Raw genomic sequence first — 15,193 nt, forward strand, 5'->3', positions numbered from 1 at the left:
TATTTACATTAAATATAGTATAATTATTATTTTTTACATTTATATCGTTGCAATTATGTTTATTGCAGATATGCAAGTGTTTACTTTTATCTAAAGAAATAAGGGCCCCTGAATGCTGTGACCAGGTGTTTATAGTATTTATAGCATTGTGGAATGACTCTTTAATTTCTGAGTTGTTTTTATTAGTGCAAATAAGGTAAAGGTCATCGGCGTATAAGCAATGTTTAATATTATTTTGTTTGCTCATGAGTCTGCTAATGTCGTTAAATGCTATCAGAAAAAGTGTGACAGACAGTGGGGAACCTTGGGGAATTCCATTGTGTAGGGGAAACGTGTTAGAAAATGTGTCGTTTATTTTGCATCGAAATTTTCTGTTTGAAAGGAATGCTTTAATATATTCAAAAATTTTAGGGCCAATTCGCCATTCCTATAATTTTTGCAAGACCAGGTGTGCCCCGATTTTGTCAAATGCTTTAGCAAAGTCGATCGAAAGGATGGATATGTGATTTTTGTTTGACAGAGTTTTACATATGTGATGATCAAGGAAAAGAAGAGCATCTAAAGTGCTCGTACCAGATTTAAATCCTACTTGGAATGGGGATAGGAGCTTTTTATTGTATAAAGACCACATCAGCCTGATAGCGATTATTTTCTCCATTATTTTGTTCATGCAGGGAATAAGTGATATAGGTCGAAAGCTTTTTAAATCGTCTGGCTCTTTATGTGGTTTAAGTATTTGGATGATAGTCGCTGTCTTGAAACTCTGAGGAATTACACCGGATTCGAATATGGCATTGTAAACCTTTAGTAGCCTCAGTTTTATAGATTTTGGGGTTTTTTTTAGCATTTAGTAGTTAATTTTATCAAAACCCGGAGTGGTACCTTTGACAGAGGGTAAGGCATGCTCCAACTCCATGTAATTAATATCGATTTCTAGATGTTTTGCTAGACAATCTGTGTTATCGTTTGCTCGAAGAAAGGGCAGATTGCTTGATGCCTGAATGAATTGCGGTGGAAAATTGGACGTTTCAGAGGATTTTGTAAAATGTTGGGCAAACTGGAAAGATATATCGCTACTGTTAGTTATGATGGAGTTGTTGATATTAAGGGATATAATTATATTTGGATTGTAGGTGCCTGTAAGGGTTTTAATTCTTTTCCAAATGGCCGCTGTTGAGGAACTCGGGCTAATTTCTTTTGTAAAGCTTTCTAGGCACTTACGTTTAGCAAACTTTTTTTCCCTATTAAATAGTGCATTCTTTTTTTAAAGTTAATTAAAGAGTCGATACTCCTCAATCGTTGTTATTCCCTCCAAGCAGTAACTTTTTCCTTGTGGAGATTACTTAAGACTGGGTTCCACCATGGGACTAGTCTTGATCTTTTATGGTGGAATGTTGTTGGTATAGCTAGATTTGCTGCCTGTCTAATAGCTTTGGATAGTGTAGCTGCTTCTTTGTTAGTGTTGCCTTGCATGAACTGCTCTAGCTCGATGGAATTAAGTGTCGCTTGGTACTTTTCCCAATTAGCCTTAGCAGTGTTGAATCTCACAGGTTTGGGATTTTTATAAGTATTATTTGTGGGGAATGAGATTGTACAAATTATTCGGTAATGGCCGCTGTTATGTAAGTCTTCCAGTGTGTACCAAGATGCAAGGGGAAGTAGTTGGGGAGATACCATTGTTACATCTACGTGAGTGAAAGTGTTATGTGTAGAAAAGTGTGTTGGATTATTGTTGTTAAGTACACATAGGCTAGATTTATTTTAGTTAGTTATTTTATTTATTACAGTCTTTAGACTTATATTAAATCTATGAGATCACATTTATACATTATACAGTCTTTGGATTTTGCATAATTAATTTTGAGTTATAAAATGTATTTCTTTTTTACCTAATAGGTACTCCTTTACAATATTCGTATAATAGCCTCTTGAACTCTTTCATATTTTTACAATCTTTTAAGTTCCTAGGAAGTTCATTGTATTCTCTTAATCCCTCAAAATATATACTCTTTTTATCAAATTCGGATTTTACAATTGGCAAGTGGCAATTATTTTTGTTTGTTGTGTTATAGTTATGGACATCGTTGTTGTATTTTACACGATCATTTAGATAATTTGGTAGGTTTCCTAATTTCATGTTGTGTATGAATTTCAAAGTATAATATAACACAAGCTGTTTTACACTAAGCCAGTTCAAGCTGTTTAGTAGCTCTTGTATGGGAGTATCAAAACGCTTCTTTAAAATAAATCGCATCACCGTATTTTGTTTTTTCTGCAACGTATTTATCCTTGAATCAGCTATTGTAAATAGAATTGTTGGGAAATATATAAAATGAGGTTCAACGATAGACTTATAAACCATTGTTTTATAGTATCGGCTTATGTGCTTGCACGTCCGTATCATAAAACCTATCTTCTTTCAAACTTTCCCCTCTACATATTTAGGATGCTCATCAAACTTTAATCTTTCATCTATTATAACTCCTAAGTATTTTATTTGGTTTATTCTTTCTAATGGGATATTTGCTATTTTTAGGGTTACATTGTCAACTCCTGAGTGTATTTTACTCATAACCATTCATTTTGTTTTCTCAATATTAATTTTGAGCTTGTTTTGACATAGCCATTTATATACAGAGTCTATATCCGCTTGTATTTTTGATATGACCTCAGTTACGGATGGACAGCTTATCGTCAACAATGCATCATCTGCAAATAGTCTTATTTTACAGTGACTCAAACAAGTTTTAATATCATTTATGTATATTATGAACAGAATCGCGGCTAGTACTGATCCCTGTGGTAAACCTATTTAAACTTCTATTTCAGGAGATGTCACGTTCCTAATTAAAGTTCTCTGTTTTCTTCCTGTAAGGTAGCTTCTGAACCACTTTAAAGCTGTATTTCGGACGCCGATGTTATATAATTTCCTGAACATCATATCTCTATCAATAGTTTCAAAAGCTCTTTTAAGGTCAAGAAAAACTGTGACTGTTACTAGTTTGCAAGACATTCCTCCTTTCCACTCTGCTATCGCCATGTTCAGTGCGGTTTCACAGGAGTGTTTTGATCTAAACCCTGATTGCTCGCTAATAATAATTTCATATTTGTTTACATATTCTAGCAGCTGTTTTTTTTACAATTTTCTCTATTATTTTTTCATCGCTAGGTAACGTATGTATTGGCCGTATTTCTTCTGGTTTTACTGTTCCGTTAACTTTTTCAACTGGTATAATTTTTTTTTTTTGTTTTTTTTTTTTTTTTTTAATGGACGTTGTGGCAGCGCGCTGCCCTCAAGTGGCCCAATGAAACCAGGCTCGACGTTTTCCAGCATGCTGGAAAAACACCACTATTAAAGCTTTGATTAACTATGCTAGTATAATAGTATCCTAAGTATACCATACTATCTTTAATGACACCTTCTGTTAACAGTTTTCTTCCACCATATTTATTTTGTAATGTCGCCGCTGTACGCAAGAACTGATCAACACATACATTTTTAAGTTCAAATAAATTTCTATTTATGTCTACCTCAGCTTCAACTGGCATAATGGTTTCAATACTACTACATATTATTCTTATACTTTCAATAAAAAACTGATTTAATTGTCTTGCAATTTCATAATCTTCCTCAACATAAGTGTTGTTTATAAAAACTCGTTTTATTTGAGAATTCTCGTTGTTCATATTTACAGCATCTTTTACACATTTCCACATCAGCCTTTGGTTGTTACTGTTGATTGTGATTTTTTTCTCCATGTATTTCTTCTTTTTAAACTTGATTACTCTTTTGTAGTGTCGTTTTATATCATTGTAATTCTCCCATGAGTTTGTTATCTTTGCCAACTTGCAAAGTTCAAATTTTTGCTTGTTCAGTTCTGTAAGTTCACGATCGTACCACTTATTCATTATTTTGATTTGAACTTCCTTTTCAAATATTATCGTATCTATTACGTCTTCCAAAATGTTATTTATGATTATGACTTTTTCATCGATGTCACAGTTTGTAAGTTCGGCCAGATTATAATTCCTAAGATGATTTAATAAATTTTCCTCCGTATAGTTGTCCCAGCATAAGCGGTTATCATACACTCTCATTTTGTAGTTTTTTTGTACAGGCAGTTTGATACAAATTGTTTCATGATCTGATATTCTCTGATTCTCTAAGTTTTGTATTTCGATATCACCGCTATTGCTATAGAGAAGGTCTATTTTGGTTTGTGATGATTCGGTTATTCTTGTATTAAAATTGATTAACTGTCTCATTGACATTGATGTGAATGTTTGGTTTAGCTGGTTTGAGTAAGTTGACTTTACATTCATGTTTATATTGAAATCACCAATAATGACATTGTTTCCATTTTCATTAAAATATTCGTCCAGCATTTCACCCATGTATCTAATGAACTCAGCATCGCTTGTATTCGGTGAATGGTATACTACACCAATTTGCCACTTAATTGTGCTTCTCGTTGTTTTCAGCACAACACACCACATATTATTGTTTATATTACTGTTGTATATTACTTTGAAGCTAATCAATTTATGAATATATAACAATACACTCGAGGTTTACGCCGATCACTTTATCGGCGGCGGCGGCGTAGGCTCTATTATATACCGGCGGCGGCGGCGTAGGCGTTAATAGCTTGATTTTTCTATTTAAAAAAAATAATATTTAGGAAAGGTTTTGTTTATATGTATTTAAGGAAATCAACGTGTTGGCCATTTTGGAAAGATCCGGGGTTTTTGCATCAAAATCTCGCAGACCGTTCGAAAATTTTCAGGAGTAGCTCCTTGCGAAGGGATTGTCCCTCGTTCGCATGCTCCAGAGAGGCTTCGAACCTAACCCCGGTCTTTGGAATTGGTACTGCTGCGTCTGCTGAAAAGAAATAGATATACATAAAATAGTCACACTTTTGCTTGTATATCTCGTGCAAAGCGTAGTTTCACCTAGGGTTAACTTCTAATAATCGTCGCGAACATAATTTCTTTAAATCATTTGCCGCTCCTTGGCGGTCACGCATAAAGGCGACTGAGGGTTGCTATGAATGGTCTATCTGTCTCTTTCCACCTTTGTCATACCTGAGAAATGGAAAATGGCCAAGGTGGTCCCGCTACTAAAGCCTGGGAAACCAGCTAACATAGGTGAGTCGTATCGTCCGATATCTCTCCTATCGCCAGTGGCAAAGACGCTTGAAGCCATTTTGCTCCCTTATTTCCAAGCAAATTTGCAGCTAGCCCCTCATCAGCATGGCTTCAGAAAACTTCATAGCACTACCACCGCGCTAAATGCCATTAGCACCCAGATAAATTGCGGTTTAAATCAATACCCCCACCATAGAACAGTATTCATAGCGCTAGACCTATCAAAAGCTTTCGATACGGTCAACCATGGCTCGTTACTGCAGGACCTGGAAGGGTCTACCCTTCCCCCATGTATTAAAAGGTGGACCGCAAATTATCTGGGTGGTCGGCAGGCATCGGTGCAATTTAGAAACGAAGTATCAAAACCAAGGAGAATTAAGCAAGGGGTGCCACAGGGTGGTGTCCTATCACCACTTTTGTTTAATTTCTACATATCTAAGCTACCTTCACTGCCGGAAGGAGTCACAATCGTTTCCTACGCGGATGACTGCACAATAATGGCCACAGGCCCAGGCCCAAAGATCGATGCGCTATGCAATAAAATAAATGGCTACCTCCCTGATCTCTCCAGTTTTTTCGCCTCGCGAAACCTGGCATTATCACCGACTAAATCTTCCGCGACCTTATTTACAACATGGACGCCCCAAATGTCGACCATTTTGAATATCTACGTCGATGGCACTACGCTTCCGACTGTCCTACACCCCAAAATCTTGGGTGTGACGTTTGATCAGGGTCTACATTTTGGTGAGCACGCATCCGCAATTGTTCCGAGAATTCAGAGCCGTAACAAAATCCTCAAATCCCTCGCTGGCAGTACTTGGGGAAAAGATGAAGAAACGCTCATGACTACATACAAAGCAATTAGCCAGCCGATTACGTGCTACGCGTCACCCATATGGTCGCCAAGCCTAAAAATCACCCACTGGAAGAAACTACCGGCCTGCGAGAATACTGCTCTCAGAATCGCCACGGGCTGTCTTCTTATGTCCCCAGAACACCATCTGCATAATGAGGCGAGAATACTCCCCATCAGGGAGAGAAATGAGATGCTGACCAAACAGTTCCTGTTGCATACCCAGAAACCTGGGCATCTCAACAGACATCTGATTGATGAACCAGCACCGCCTAGGGGCTTAAGGAGTCATCTCCGTAAGCATTTTGAGGAAATACGGCACCTGAGAACCCAGCCGTATGAAGTGAAAAAAACACAAGCAAATGAAAATTATCCAAAACTTGCGGAAGAGGAACGCATACTCCCCAGGGAAACGCGTGTCACTCTTGCTCAACTTCGTTCTGGATACTGTAACAGGTTAAACTCTTACCTATCCAGAATCAACCCCGACATACAAAATGTATGCCCCGCTTGCAACGTGTCCCCACATGACACCAACCATCTCTTCAATTGTAATGTGGAACCAACGCCTCTAACACCCCTTTCCTTATGGTCAACCCCTGTTGAAACGGCAAGAACTCATGCCTTCGTCGACGTCACTTTCCTAGAAGCTCTAGGTGTAGCTCCAAAGACTTTCCAACGGATGCTTTTGTCGCGCTATGCTACCGAGCTACACTTTGAAACGTTAGGGAGTGACTATTCGGCCAAAGATGCCGCCCTCGAAATCATAAGCAGTCTAAGTGGATGTCATTGCGTCATGGGTGAAAATCCGTATAATCTTCGGCGCATCTACATAATTAAAATTTTACAAGGACCCTGGGTAAAATTTTTAAAATGTAGACCAAAGATTGCAGACGTTTGTGTTCACAACATTGATTTCAATAGTCTTCGTTAAATCAAATTTAGAATGAAAGTCGACGGATTTTAAGTTGAAAGTTGTTAACTACTGTTTTCCGGCCTTACGATATAGGAGCTCATTATGGATGACCGCGTAGCTTCAGTTTTCAGACAAGTTCGACTGTCCGCTACGTTAGGGTAATATCACACACGGTCATTAGTTCCACTGTCTTGGGATTTTGCTTCACCACTTTGAGTGTTCTTGCGAAGGACAAAGCTTCACCTGGTAAATATATGTACCTACGTATTCACAATTGTAAAAGGAGCCGTAACGTGCAGGCGATATTTAAACTTGGTTGATAGGCTATAATCAATGTGATTCACTCCAAGGGACTAGTTTTGGATAGGGCCGCCAACTTTAGGAAATGTCAAACCGGGAGACTTGGGTGTTGAAGGATGAAGTGTGAAAATCAAAATTAACATTTCAGACGCTATTGCATAGTTTCGCAAATAAACAACAGATGTTTGAATGTAAGCCCAAGTGATTTTTCAAACCCTTCTCATAAGTACATATATCCTCAACTTAAGTATGAGGTAAAACTAATTTCAAAGGAGTGTTTATGCCCCTAGAACCTACTAAAGGATTTTGCATCACTGATTTCGCTTATTCTTGAGGACAGTTTAAAAACATGTTCGCCTTGGGTCATTTTATTTGAATTAATTGTTCATTACTAATTTTTTCAAAAATGCAAAGTGAGCATATAAATTTATTATATAACTTTTCTTTTAGTATTTGGTTTTAATAACTTGGTGAATTGGGTGATGGAAAGTCCGTGTTAAGCTGACATCGAAAGCGCCTGTTATTTTAAATAACTTTTGAATAGTTATAAAGAGTTAAATTTCGCAATTAGTTTCTTATAACTGGCGGTGATGTGCATCCGTTGATACCACTTTCGACCATATCCGAACAATTTTCGACATGAACAATAAATGGCCTAAAAAGTCTTAAACGAGTAGAAAATATAGTAACGCGCCGGACGCTGCGCCGCCACGCCGATATTTTTGGCATTCGGCGGCGGCGTGTGAAAAACGACCAAAATCGGCGGCGGCGGCAGCGTTTATCGGCGGCATATATCTCTACAATACACCACCTGTGTGTCGGCTGTGTGAATCACAACTTGCATGGTTATAACCAACAACATTAAGCTCTGAATCACTGATATTCTCTGTGGTATGAGTCTCTGTACAAAAAACAAAATTTGGAGCCTCTTCTTCTATCATTCTTTCAACTTCTTCCTTATTGGCTGTGATACTGTTTATATTAAGGTATATGCACTTTATTTTATTTTTCAACTTTCGCTGCCTAATGTTATCTTTTAGATTGATGGCCTCATAATTTTTTAATTGCTAATACCCGAGCTTACTTTTTCTTTTTTGCAATTTGTTCACATAGCACGGACATTCTTTGTCAAATGTATCATGATTTATGTCTAATGGCAGGTTTAACTTTTCCTTTGCTTTAATACAACTTAAACATTTATTTATGAGAATTTCATTACACGTTTTTGGATTATGGCTGGCATGGCATTTGTGACAGGCTTCCTCATTTTTGCATTCCACAGATTTGTGGTTAAAGCCTTTACATTTATAACACCTAAGCACACTGATTGCATCGTACACTTTACATCTTTCCCAACCGATATTAATTCGTTCTGCAGCAAGTATCTTTGAAAAGTCCTCTTTATCAGCTTGTATTATAACGTCAAAAACTATTGTATTGCCTCGTTTTCTTTCTATTTTCTTCACAATTTTTAATGCACTTTCGCTTGTGTGAGAGTTTTGTTTTTTTATTCTCTCAATCAACTCAGCATTATCAACTTGAATATTTACACCTTTCATAATTAAGCTTGGGCGAATCATGTTTGGCACCTTAATTTCTTAATCTTTTCCAATTTTATTTTCAATCGCTGTTTTTATTCTTTCACGTTCATCATTATTTTTACTGTGAATTACCATTACACCGTTGCTTTTTGATGCGATATTCGAAATTTTTAAATTTTTAGGATCTACTTTGCTGTTTAAATCTTTTGTTTAGTTTTTTCCACTGTTTGTTTTGATTTTGGTTTCACTATTATTGCTACATCTTTTTTTAACTGCGGCACTTCACCTTTTTTGTTATTATTTTTCATAGCTTCTGCATATGACATTTCCTTAGCAATATTTGTACTGCTTATTTTCTTTATTTCATTGTGTACGTTCTCACTGTCTTGACCAATTATCTCAGTTTTATTTTTCACTTCTTCCATCATATCGTATAAGTTTTTTACCTCGCCAATTTTTTTTCAAATAACTTTTGCGATCTTTCCATTGTTGCAATGCGTTGTGTATACCGACTTTCTACAGCTTCCAATAAGGCTTTCAATTCATCTTGGCTTTTCTTCATCACATCTTCAAATTCATGTTTATACTCCTTCAGTATTGAGTTATTTTTTTTTAACACTCATTTGCATATCTTGCAGCACCAAATCAACATTTTGTATATAAGTTACACACTTATCACACATAAAGCGTACCATGTTTTTTTCTCCAATAATTTTAGAGCTGTATTTGTCAACACCCGCACAGGTTAGACTCAAGTGATACACTTTATCGCACACTCCCTCACATCGTATACCGCTCTCTCTTCTTATAGTGATATTGCATTTCGCACATACACTCATTTTTGCTTTTTTTGTTTTTACTTTATTTATATTTTAACTTGCCTTCCGTTTATTTGCATATGTGTGCATTCAAATTTGTTTGCTTTGAGTCTTTTTTTTCTTACAGTTATTTGATATTTCAATTTAAATTCTAAAATTTTGGTATTTTCACTTGAATTTGTATTATATTTTATATTTTTTTCCACCCTTTGAGTCTCTATCTCGTTCCGTGATTATTTCTACAACCAATCAATGGCTTTTTGCCACTTTTAAAAACAAATCTAGTGGAGCCAAATTATATGCATCCATTCAGATTTGAATATAAAATCTTCCAGTATTATACCCCTGGGGTTAGATTTTGGTGATCCCCAGAGAGGGCTCCAGCAGTTAAAATCGTCAGCTAGAATTATGGGTGTGTTAATAGAGGAAGTGATTGTTTCTAAGTCCGAAACGGAAAATTTTTGAAGTGGTGGAATGTATATTGATACAATAGTAATTGGATACTTGAGATTAATTAAAATTGCAACAGCTGATATATTTGAGGTGATGTTTATGAACTTATGTGGGATACTATTGTGTACTAGTATCCCACAGCCTTGCTTTGAGTTTTTTATGTGAGTGAAATTGTGAAAGCGAGCTGAGTATTGTTTAAGTGGATGAGGTGAGTAATTGTGTTTAAGGTGGCTTTCTTGATTGCATATAATGTGGGGTTTGCGACCTTTTATTAGGATTTCTAATTCTGAATAGTTATTATGATATCCATTAATATTCCATTGTAGAATATTAAGAATCATAATGTGTTACTATATCAATTTTAATCACTATTAAAGCTGTTTTATAGCAGGCTCGTCGTGATCTATTTCTAGATCGTCGACTTGCGTTTGAGACAATGACGATGAGTGAAGTTGATTGTGTACATATTTCATAAGGTTATTGTAGTCTGTTGGTATTTGAGAATTTGAGGGTATGGCTGATGCGTTGGCAGCAGTCATATTATGATCAAGTTGATCAGCAGTTGAGGATGAGAGAGGGTTTAAGTTATGTCGTTGGCTATACGCTGTGAATGTATGGGAATTGACATCGGAGTTGTTTAGTGAGGATGAGTGAGAATTTTGTGTTGATACAATAGGAGAAGTTGCAGAAGGAGAGAGAGTAGTAATTGGATGTGGAACGGTTAACTTTTGTACTGCAGTGGTTTTGAGATTATTGTGGATATCGAGAGAAAGAGATGCGGAAGGTAAAGTGTAATTAGGTGAAGAAGCAGATTGCAGCTCGAAGGAGGGCCATGGTGAAGGGAGAGTTGGAGGGTTGAGGCAGGGAAAGTTATTTTTGGTTGTGTTTTCAATATTGTCAGGTATGCTAGTTGCTGAGATCGGCGGAGGTGTTTTATTTTCGCGGATTGTGTTAGTGGGTGGCGCAGAGGAAGGCGCGGAGTGTATTGCAGATGCGTATGTTAGTTTCTCATTTATGGAAAACGGGTTTTGTACTTTGAATAGCCGTTTGGCTTCGCTGAAGGTACACTTGTTTTGAGTTTTTATTTTAAGTATTTCTTTTTGTTCTAGGTATTTAGGGCAATCTCTTTACGATGCGGGGTGTTGTCCGAAGCAATTGGCGCACATTGTGCGTTGACATGGTTCAGGGGTATGGGGAGGAAGGTTGCAGGTCTCACACGTGGTGTTGTTGTTGCATTTTTTGATGGTATGTCCGAGAAGCTGACATTTACGGCAACGCATAGGTGCGGGGAAATATTCTTCAACTTTGAGGGAGTACCATGCGATGTCGATATTGGCGGGAACTTTGTATAAATCAAATGTAAGGACCATTCTACCGGTTGGCATGGGTTTACCATTTACTATTTTTGTAAATTTGTGATCTATGCTGACAACTCCTTGTGATTTGAGGCCTTCGAGGATTTCCTCTACGTCGGTATCGGCAAGGTTTTTGTCATAAATGGTGCCTTTGCATGTGTTTAGCGTTTCATGGAGGGACACGGATATTGGGCATAAGCCACCAAGATTTTTACATTTTAAGAATTTTTCAGCCACTTTTTTTGTATTTGTGAGTACTAACAGGCTGCCGTCACGAAGAATACTTACAGAATTGTACTCCGTACTTATTCCGTCAAGGACCTTCTTTTTCGCGAACACACTATGTTTTGCAATTTGGTTGCTTTCGTCGGTCGATTTTATAATGATGAATTTTGGATCATTATTGTAAACCCTTTTACTAACAGGTGGAGGTAGGGGAGGGTAGAGGTCTTTTTTTGAGTTAGTTGCTTTTTTCGTTTTGATTTGGGGGGAATTAACATACTATCAGATAGTATGTCAAATCGGTCCCGAAGGGAACAAAATATTATTTTCCATGAGGAACTAACACTTCAAGTTTTTTTTTTTACTTTGCAATAAGTAAGGCTAAGAATAAAGAAAACGCACTGCACGTTAAGTACCAGAGCTCTCTGAGAGAGAATTAACACAGCGAAATTAAACACGACTATACGGTTTGGAGGTCAGTCAACGACTGGAAATGGGGTTTAAGAGCTGCACGTTCTCTAGAGTAGATACAAAACAACAAATACTTTTATTAGTAATTATAAAGAGCTGGGGGTTTCATACAAAATTTATTTAATACAATTCTTGGTTACATTATCTCCACTCAGATGAAACTGTATTAAGATTATAAGGTAGGTTGTTGTAGCCCCAGTGATCTAAAATGAGAAAAATGGGAAAAGAAAATAAAAACGTATTAGAGAAGAGGTTTCGAATGAAGTCTTTTCATGACAAGGGCTATTGGTTTTTGATACATGATACTAAGAACTTCAGTCTCTCTACACTGTATACTTACTTATTTTGTTCATCCTGGGTTCTTACCGTATATAGGAGTGAAGTATTGACGTCAAAAAATCCCGCGGCTGAGACTGTCATCTTTTGATGTAATAGCTCCAAGGAGAACTGCTCTATCTGCAAACGACGAATCATAGGGATCTTTATAATACATCTTATAAACAAAAATGGACGTTTAAAGTTCTTAGCCAATCACACCTAATTTTGACAGTAGGTCTCGTAGTCATCCATCATATTTTATTCATCGTACGACCATCTGTCCGGCAAGGCGGTCTAATATTGAATAATGGGGAAGGCGTTGAAATACAGCCGAATATATCCCCGAATATATATCCACCACCTCTCCGTGGCTGCAAATCATCCAGCATGAACGATAAACTGCTGTGCTATATAGTCGCGTGCTATGGAGTTCGGCTAAGCCCTCACACCATCGACAAGTGCCTACCCTAGTAAGGATTTTATGATTAACTTCAAGCTTATCACCGGCTGATTTTGTGCGATATCATTTCGGGACTTTTTCTTAAGTTTTTTAGGATATGGCTCAATTTCTTTATCTTCATTCTCTATCAGAGCCGAAAGTAGGCTTAATCATTCAGTTTCTGAATTTAAGGAGAGTCTATAAGAGAGTTATAAAAAGCTGGAGATTCTCTAGGTGTCCTTTAAGCCGTAGTATGCTATCACAGAATCAATGCCTAGCCGTAAAATCAGAGTTTCGACCAAAGTAACTCTAGGTCATCTTTAAAAAGACCTTTTATCAAATATCTTCTGAGTGGGTAAGCTACTCTAATGATTTCTACGTCTTTTTCCCTTTTTCTCTTTTTCAGAGGGAGAGGGGACAGAGCGACTTAATAATCGGAATAGAACCGATAAATTTTCTGACTTACCGCAGTGTTGTGGTTGTCATTGTCAACATTCCATTCAATGCGATGTAGGCCCAATGCAAGTTCAGTTGTCTTTAAAAAAAGAATTGAAAATTTTTTTTTATTAGTCGTATTTTTTCCGATACTTTTTACTCACCTTTAGTGATAAATCATCGCAAAGTAGTGTGAACGTGACAAGATTAAAGATATGCGGTACGCAGAGTAAAACTCCACTAGTCGTTTGTAATATCTCCTCCCTTGTAGATGAGTTGCTGTAGAAATTTAAGAAAACCCAATAAAAATTCGCAGTTATCGATATAAAATCGTTGATAACATTTGCGCATATCGAATAACCATAATTCTCATTCAACAGCAACAATAATTCCCACAAACGATTGTAAAGATCACGAATAATGTTAAGACGATGCAGATCTGCGTTTTCCAAGCAAGTACCGCGATATTGTGGATACTCGGAGGATACAAAGTCTGTTGACAGATCATGATTTAGCTTTTGAATCCCATGCAATAGATCAAGCTCATGCAAGGTAAGAACCAATTTCACCAAACGTTGACGTATCACGGACAGGAAACATGCTATTTGAAAATATCGTAAGCCGACAATAAAGAATGGCACTAGATATAAGATGAAATATACAGAAAGGAAACTTTCTTTGGAAAAAATTTGTGCTATAATGATAAAAGACTCGATGGTTATGTACAAAGCAGCCATGATGGTACCCCAACGTAATATACAACGGTGTAAGTGGCTGGAAAGTAAGAAAATACATTTACACGAAGATATTCCAGATACTCAACGACGGCATAGTTCGGTCTACAAAAGCAAATGTCTTTTAACACGTTGGTTGCCTGCGTATCACTGGTGATTATATCAGGATCTATTAAAAACTATCGTTGGTATTTTTAAACTTTCGAAAATATCGAATGGCGCTACTATCGCTAGTTTTAAAGCTCTAGCATAATCAAAATTATAACCGGAACTCTTGTATGGAGATATCGATGATACTGTAACAAATTTAGGGAAATTCCGCTTATTTGAAACCTGCTAACGTTCGATTCGCTAAACTGTTGAATACGTCACTCCAATATTCCGTATTGCAATCTGGTCTTTATTTGGCTTACTTTAAAGTAGTACTTCACAACCAATAGCGTGCTTAAATCAAAACTGATTACTGACTACTCAGCTTGCGCTGCTTTTATACTCTCCTTTGCTTCAGTTTCATATTTCTACTAAAGTCTAGACGTTTCGTCTTCTAGAACTGCTGTATCTCCTGCTTGGTAATTGAGTTACATTTATGGGTATGTATGTGTGAGTAACAACTTCGGCTGATGACTACATCTGTGTGTGTGAGGTAGCTCTTCGTTGCCTTGTACATAAGTGTGGATGATTTATATTATTGTTGTTGCGTGATTACTAACTAGCATAGTGATGTCAACATTCGCCACAATACATTGTCGTATGATCACTGGTGATACACTGGCAGCCAACGTGTTAAAGTCTCTCTTTACTCACCCATTATCCACATCCACATTCAACCAACGCACATACATTCGATCGATTTCTCGCACCCGTTCCACGACTTCGGCGAAGTGATGACGATTTATGAATGCTTCTGTGACAATAACTAAGTGCACGATTCTTATACCAGAAAATTGTATAAAATCAACGGTATCATCAAGCCTAGTATTTCCCGTTGGAAACTCGTTCTTACCAAATATGCTGTAAAGCAGAAAACTGACAGATAGCAACCAAGAGCAAATGCTATAACATTCGAGTAGACGTGAAGTATAGAGTTTGCCATTTTTACGGTTTTGCACGTTTACGGAGAGAGCACTAAATTGAAGGAAGCTGTGCAAAAAAGTGAGGACGCCGACAATATCCATGGTTAGCTGTTG

The 15,193-nt window shown here is 37.1% G+C and overlaps 2 protein-coding genes across 3 annotated transcripts; both read right to left on the reverse strand.

The window, feature by feature from the left end:
* Positions 1-1,717: 1,717 nt before the first annotated feature.
* Positions 1,718-9,669, reverse strand: LOC137249606 (uncharacterized). Of its 2 annotated transcripts, none has more exons than XM_067781252.1 (2): positions 8,894-9,669; positions 1,718-4,658 (listed from the first exon to the last, which is right to left on the reverse strand). In XM_067781252.1, exon 2 carries the CDS (start codon positions 4,495-4,497, stop codon positions 3,265-3,267), a length of 1,233 nt encoding a protein of 410 aa, XP_067637353.1. In that variant the 5' UTR covers positions 4,498-4,658; positions 8,894-9,669; the 3' UTR covers positions 1,718-3,264. The 2 variants fall into 2 exon arrangements, with proteins under 2 accessions (XP_067637353.1, XP_067637352.1); XM_067781251.1 differs by having other exon boundaries at positions 8,305-9,669.
* Positions 9,670-12,743: 3,074 nt separating this feature from the next.
* LOC137248448 (putative gustatory receptor 2a) lies at positions 12,744-15,181 on the reverse strand. Its single transcript, XM_067779383.1, has 4 exons — positions 14,811-15,181; positions 13,437-14,046; positions 13,304-13,372; positions 12,744-12,865 (listed from the first exon to the last, which is right to left on the reverse strand). The coding sequence occupies exons 1-4, from the start codon at positions 15,179-15,181 to the stop codon at positions 12,842-12,844; spliced, it is 1,074 nt and encodes a 357-aa protein (XP_067635484.1). The 3' UTR covers positions 12,744-12,841.
* Between the last annotated feature and the right edge of the window lie 12 nt (positions 15,182-15,193).

This window comes from Eurosta solidaginis, chromosome 4 (genome assembly GCF_040869045.1).
Source record: "Eurosta solidaginis isolate ZX-2024a chromosome 4, ASM4086904v1, whole genome shotgun sequence".
Lineage (NCBI taxonomy): Eukaryota > Metazoa > Arthropoda > Insecta > Diptera > Tephritidae > Eurosta > Eurosta solidaginis.

Coding starts and splice junctions, on each gene's coding strand:
- LOC137249606 (XM_067781252.1), bottom strand. CDS start 4,497: ATGTGGTGTGTTGTGCTGAAAACAACGAGAAGCACAATTAAGTGGCAA.
- LOC137248448 (XM_067779383.1), bottom strand. CDS start 15,181: ATGGATATTGTCGGCGTCCTCACTTTTTTGCACAGCTTCCTTCAATTT. Junction 14,047..14,810: donor AATGTGGATGTGGATAATGG/GTGAGTAAAGAG, acceptor CTTACTTTCCAG/CCACTTACACCGTTGTATAT. Junction 13,373..13,436: donor GCGATGATTTATCACTAAAG/GTGAGTAAAAAG, acceptor CTTTTTTTAAAG/ACAACTGAACTTGCATTGGG.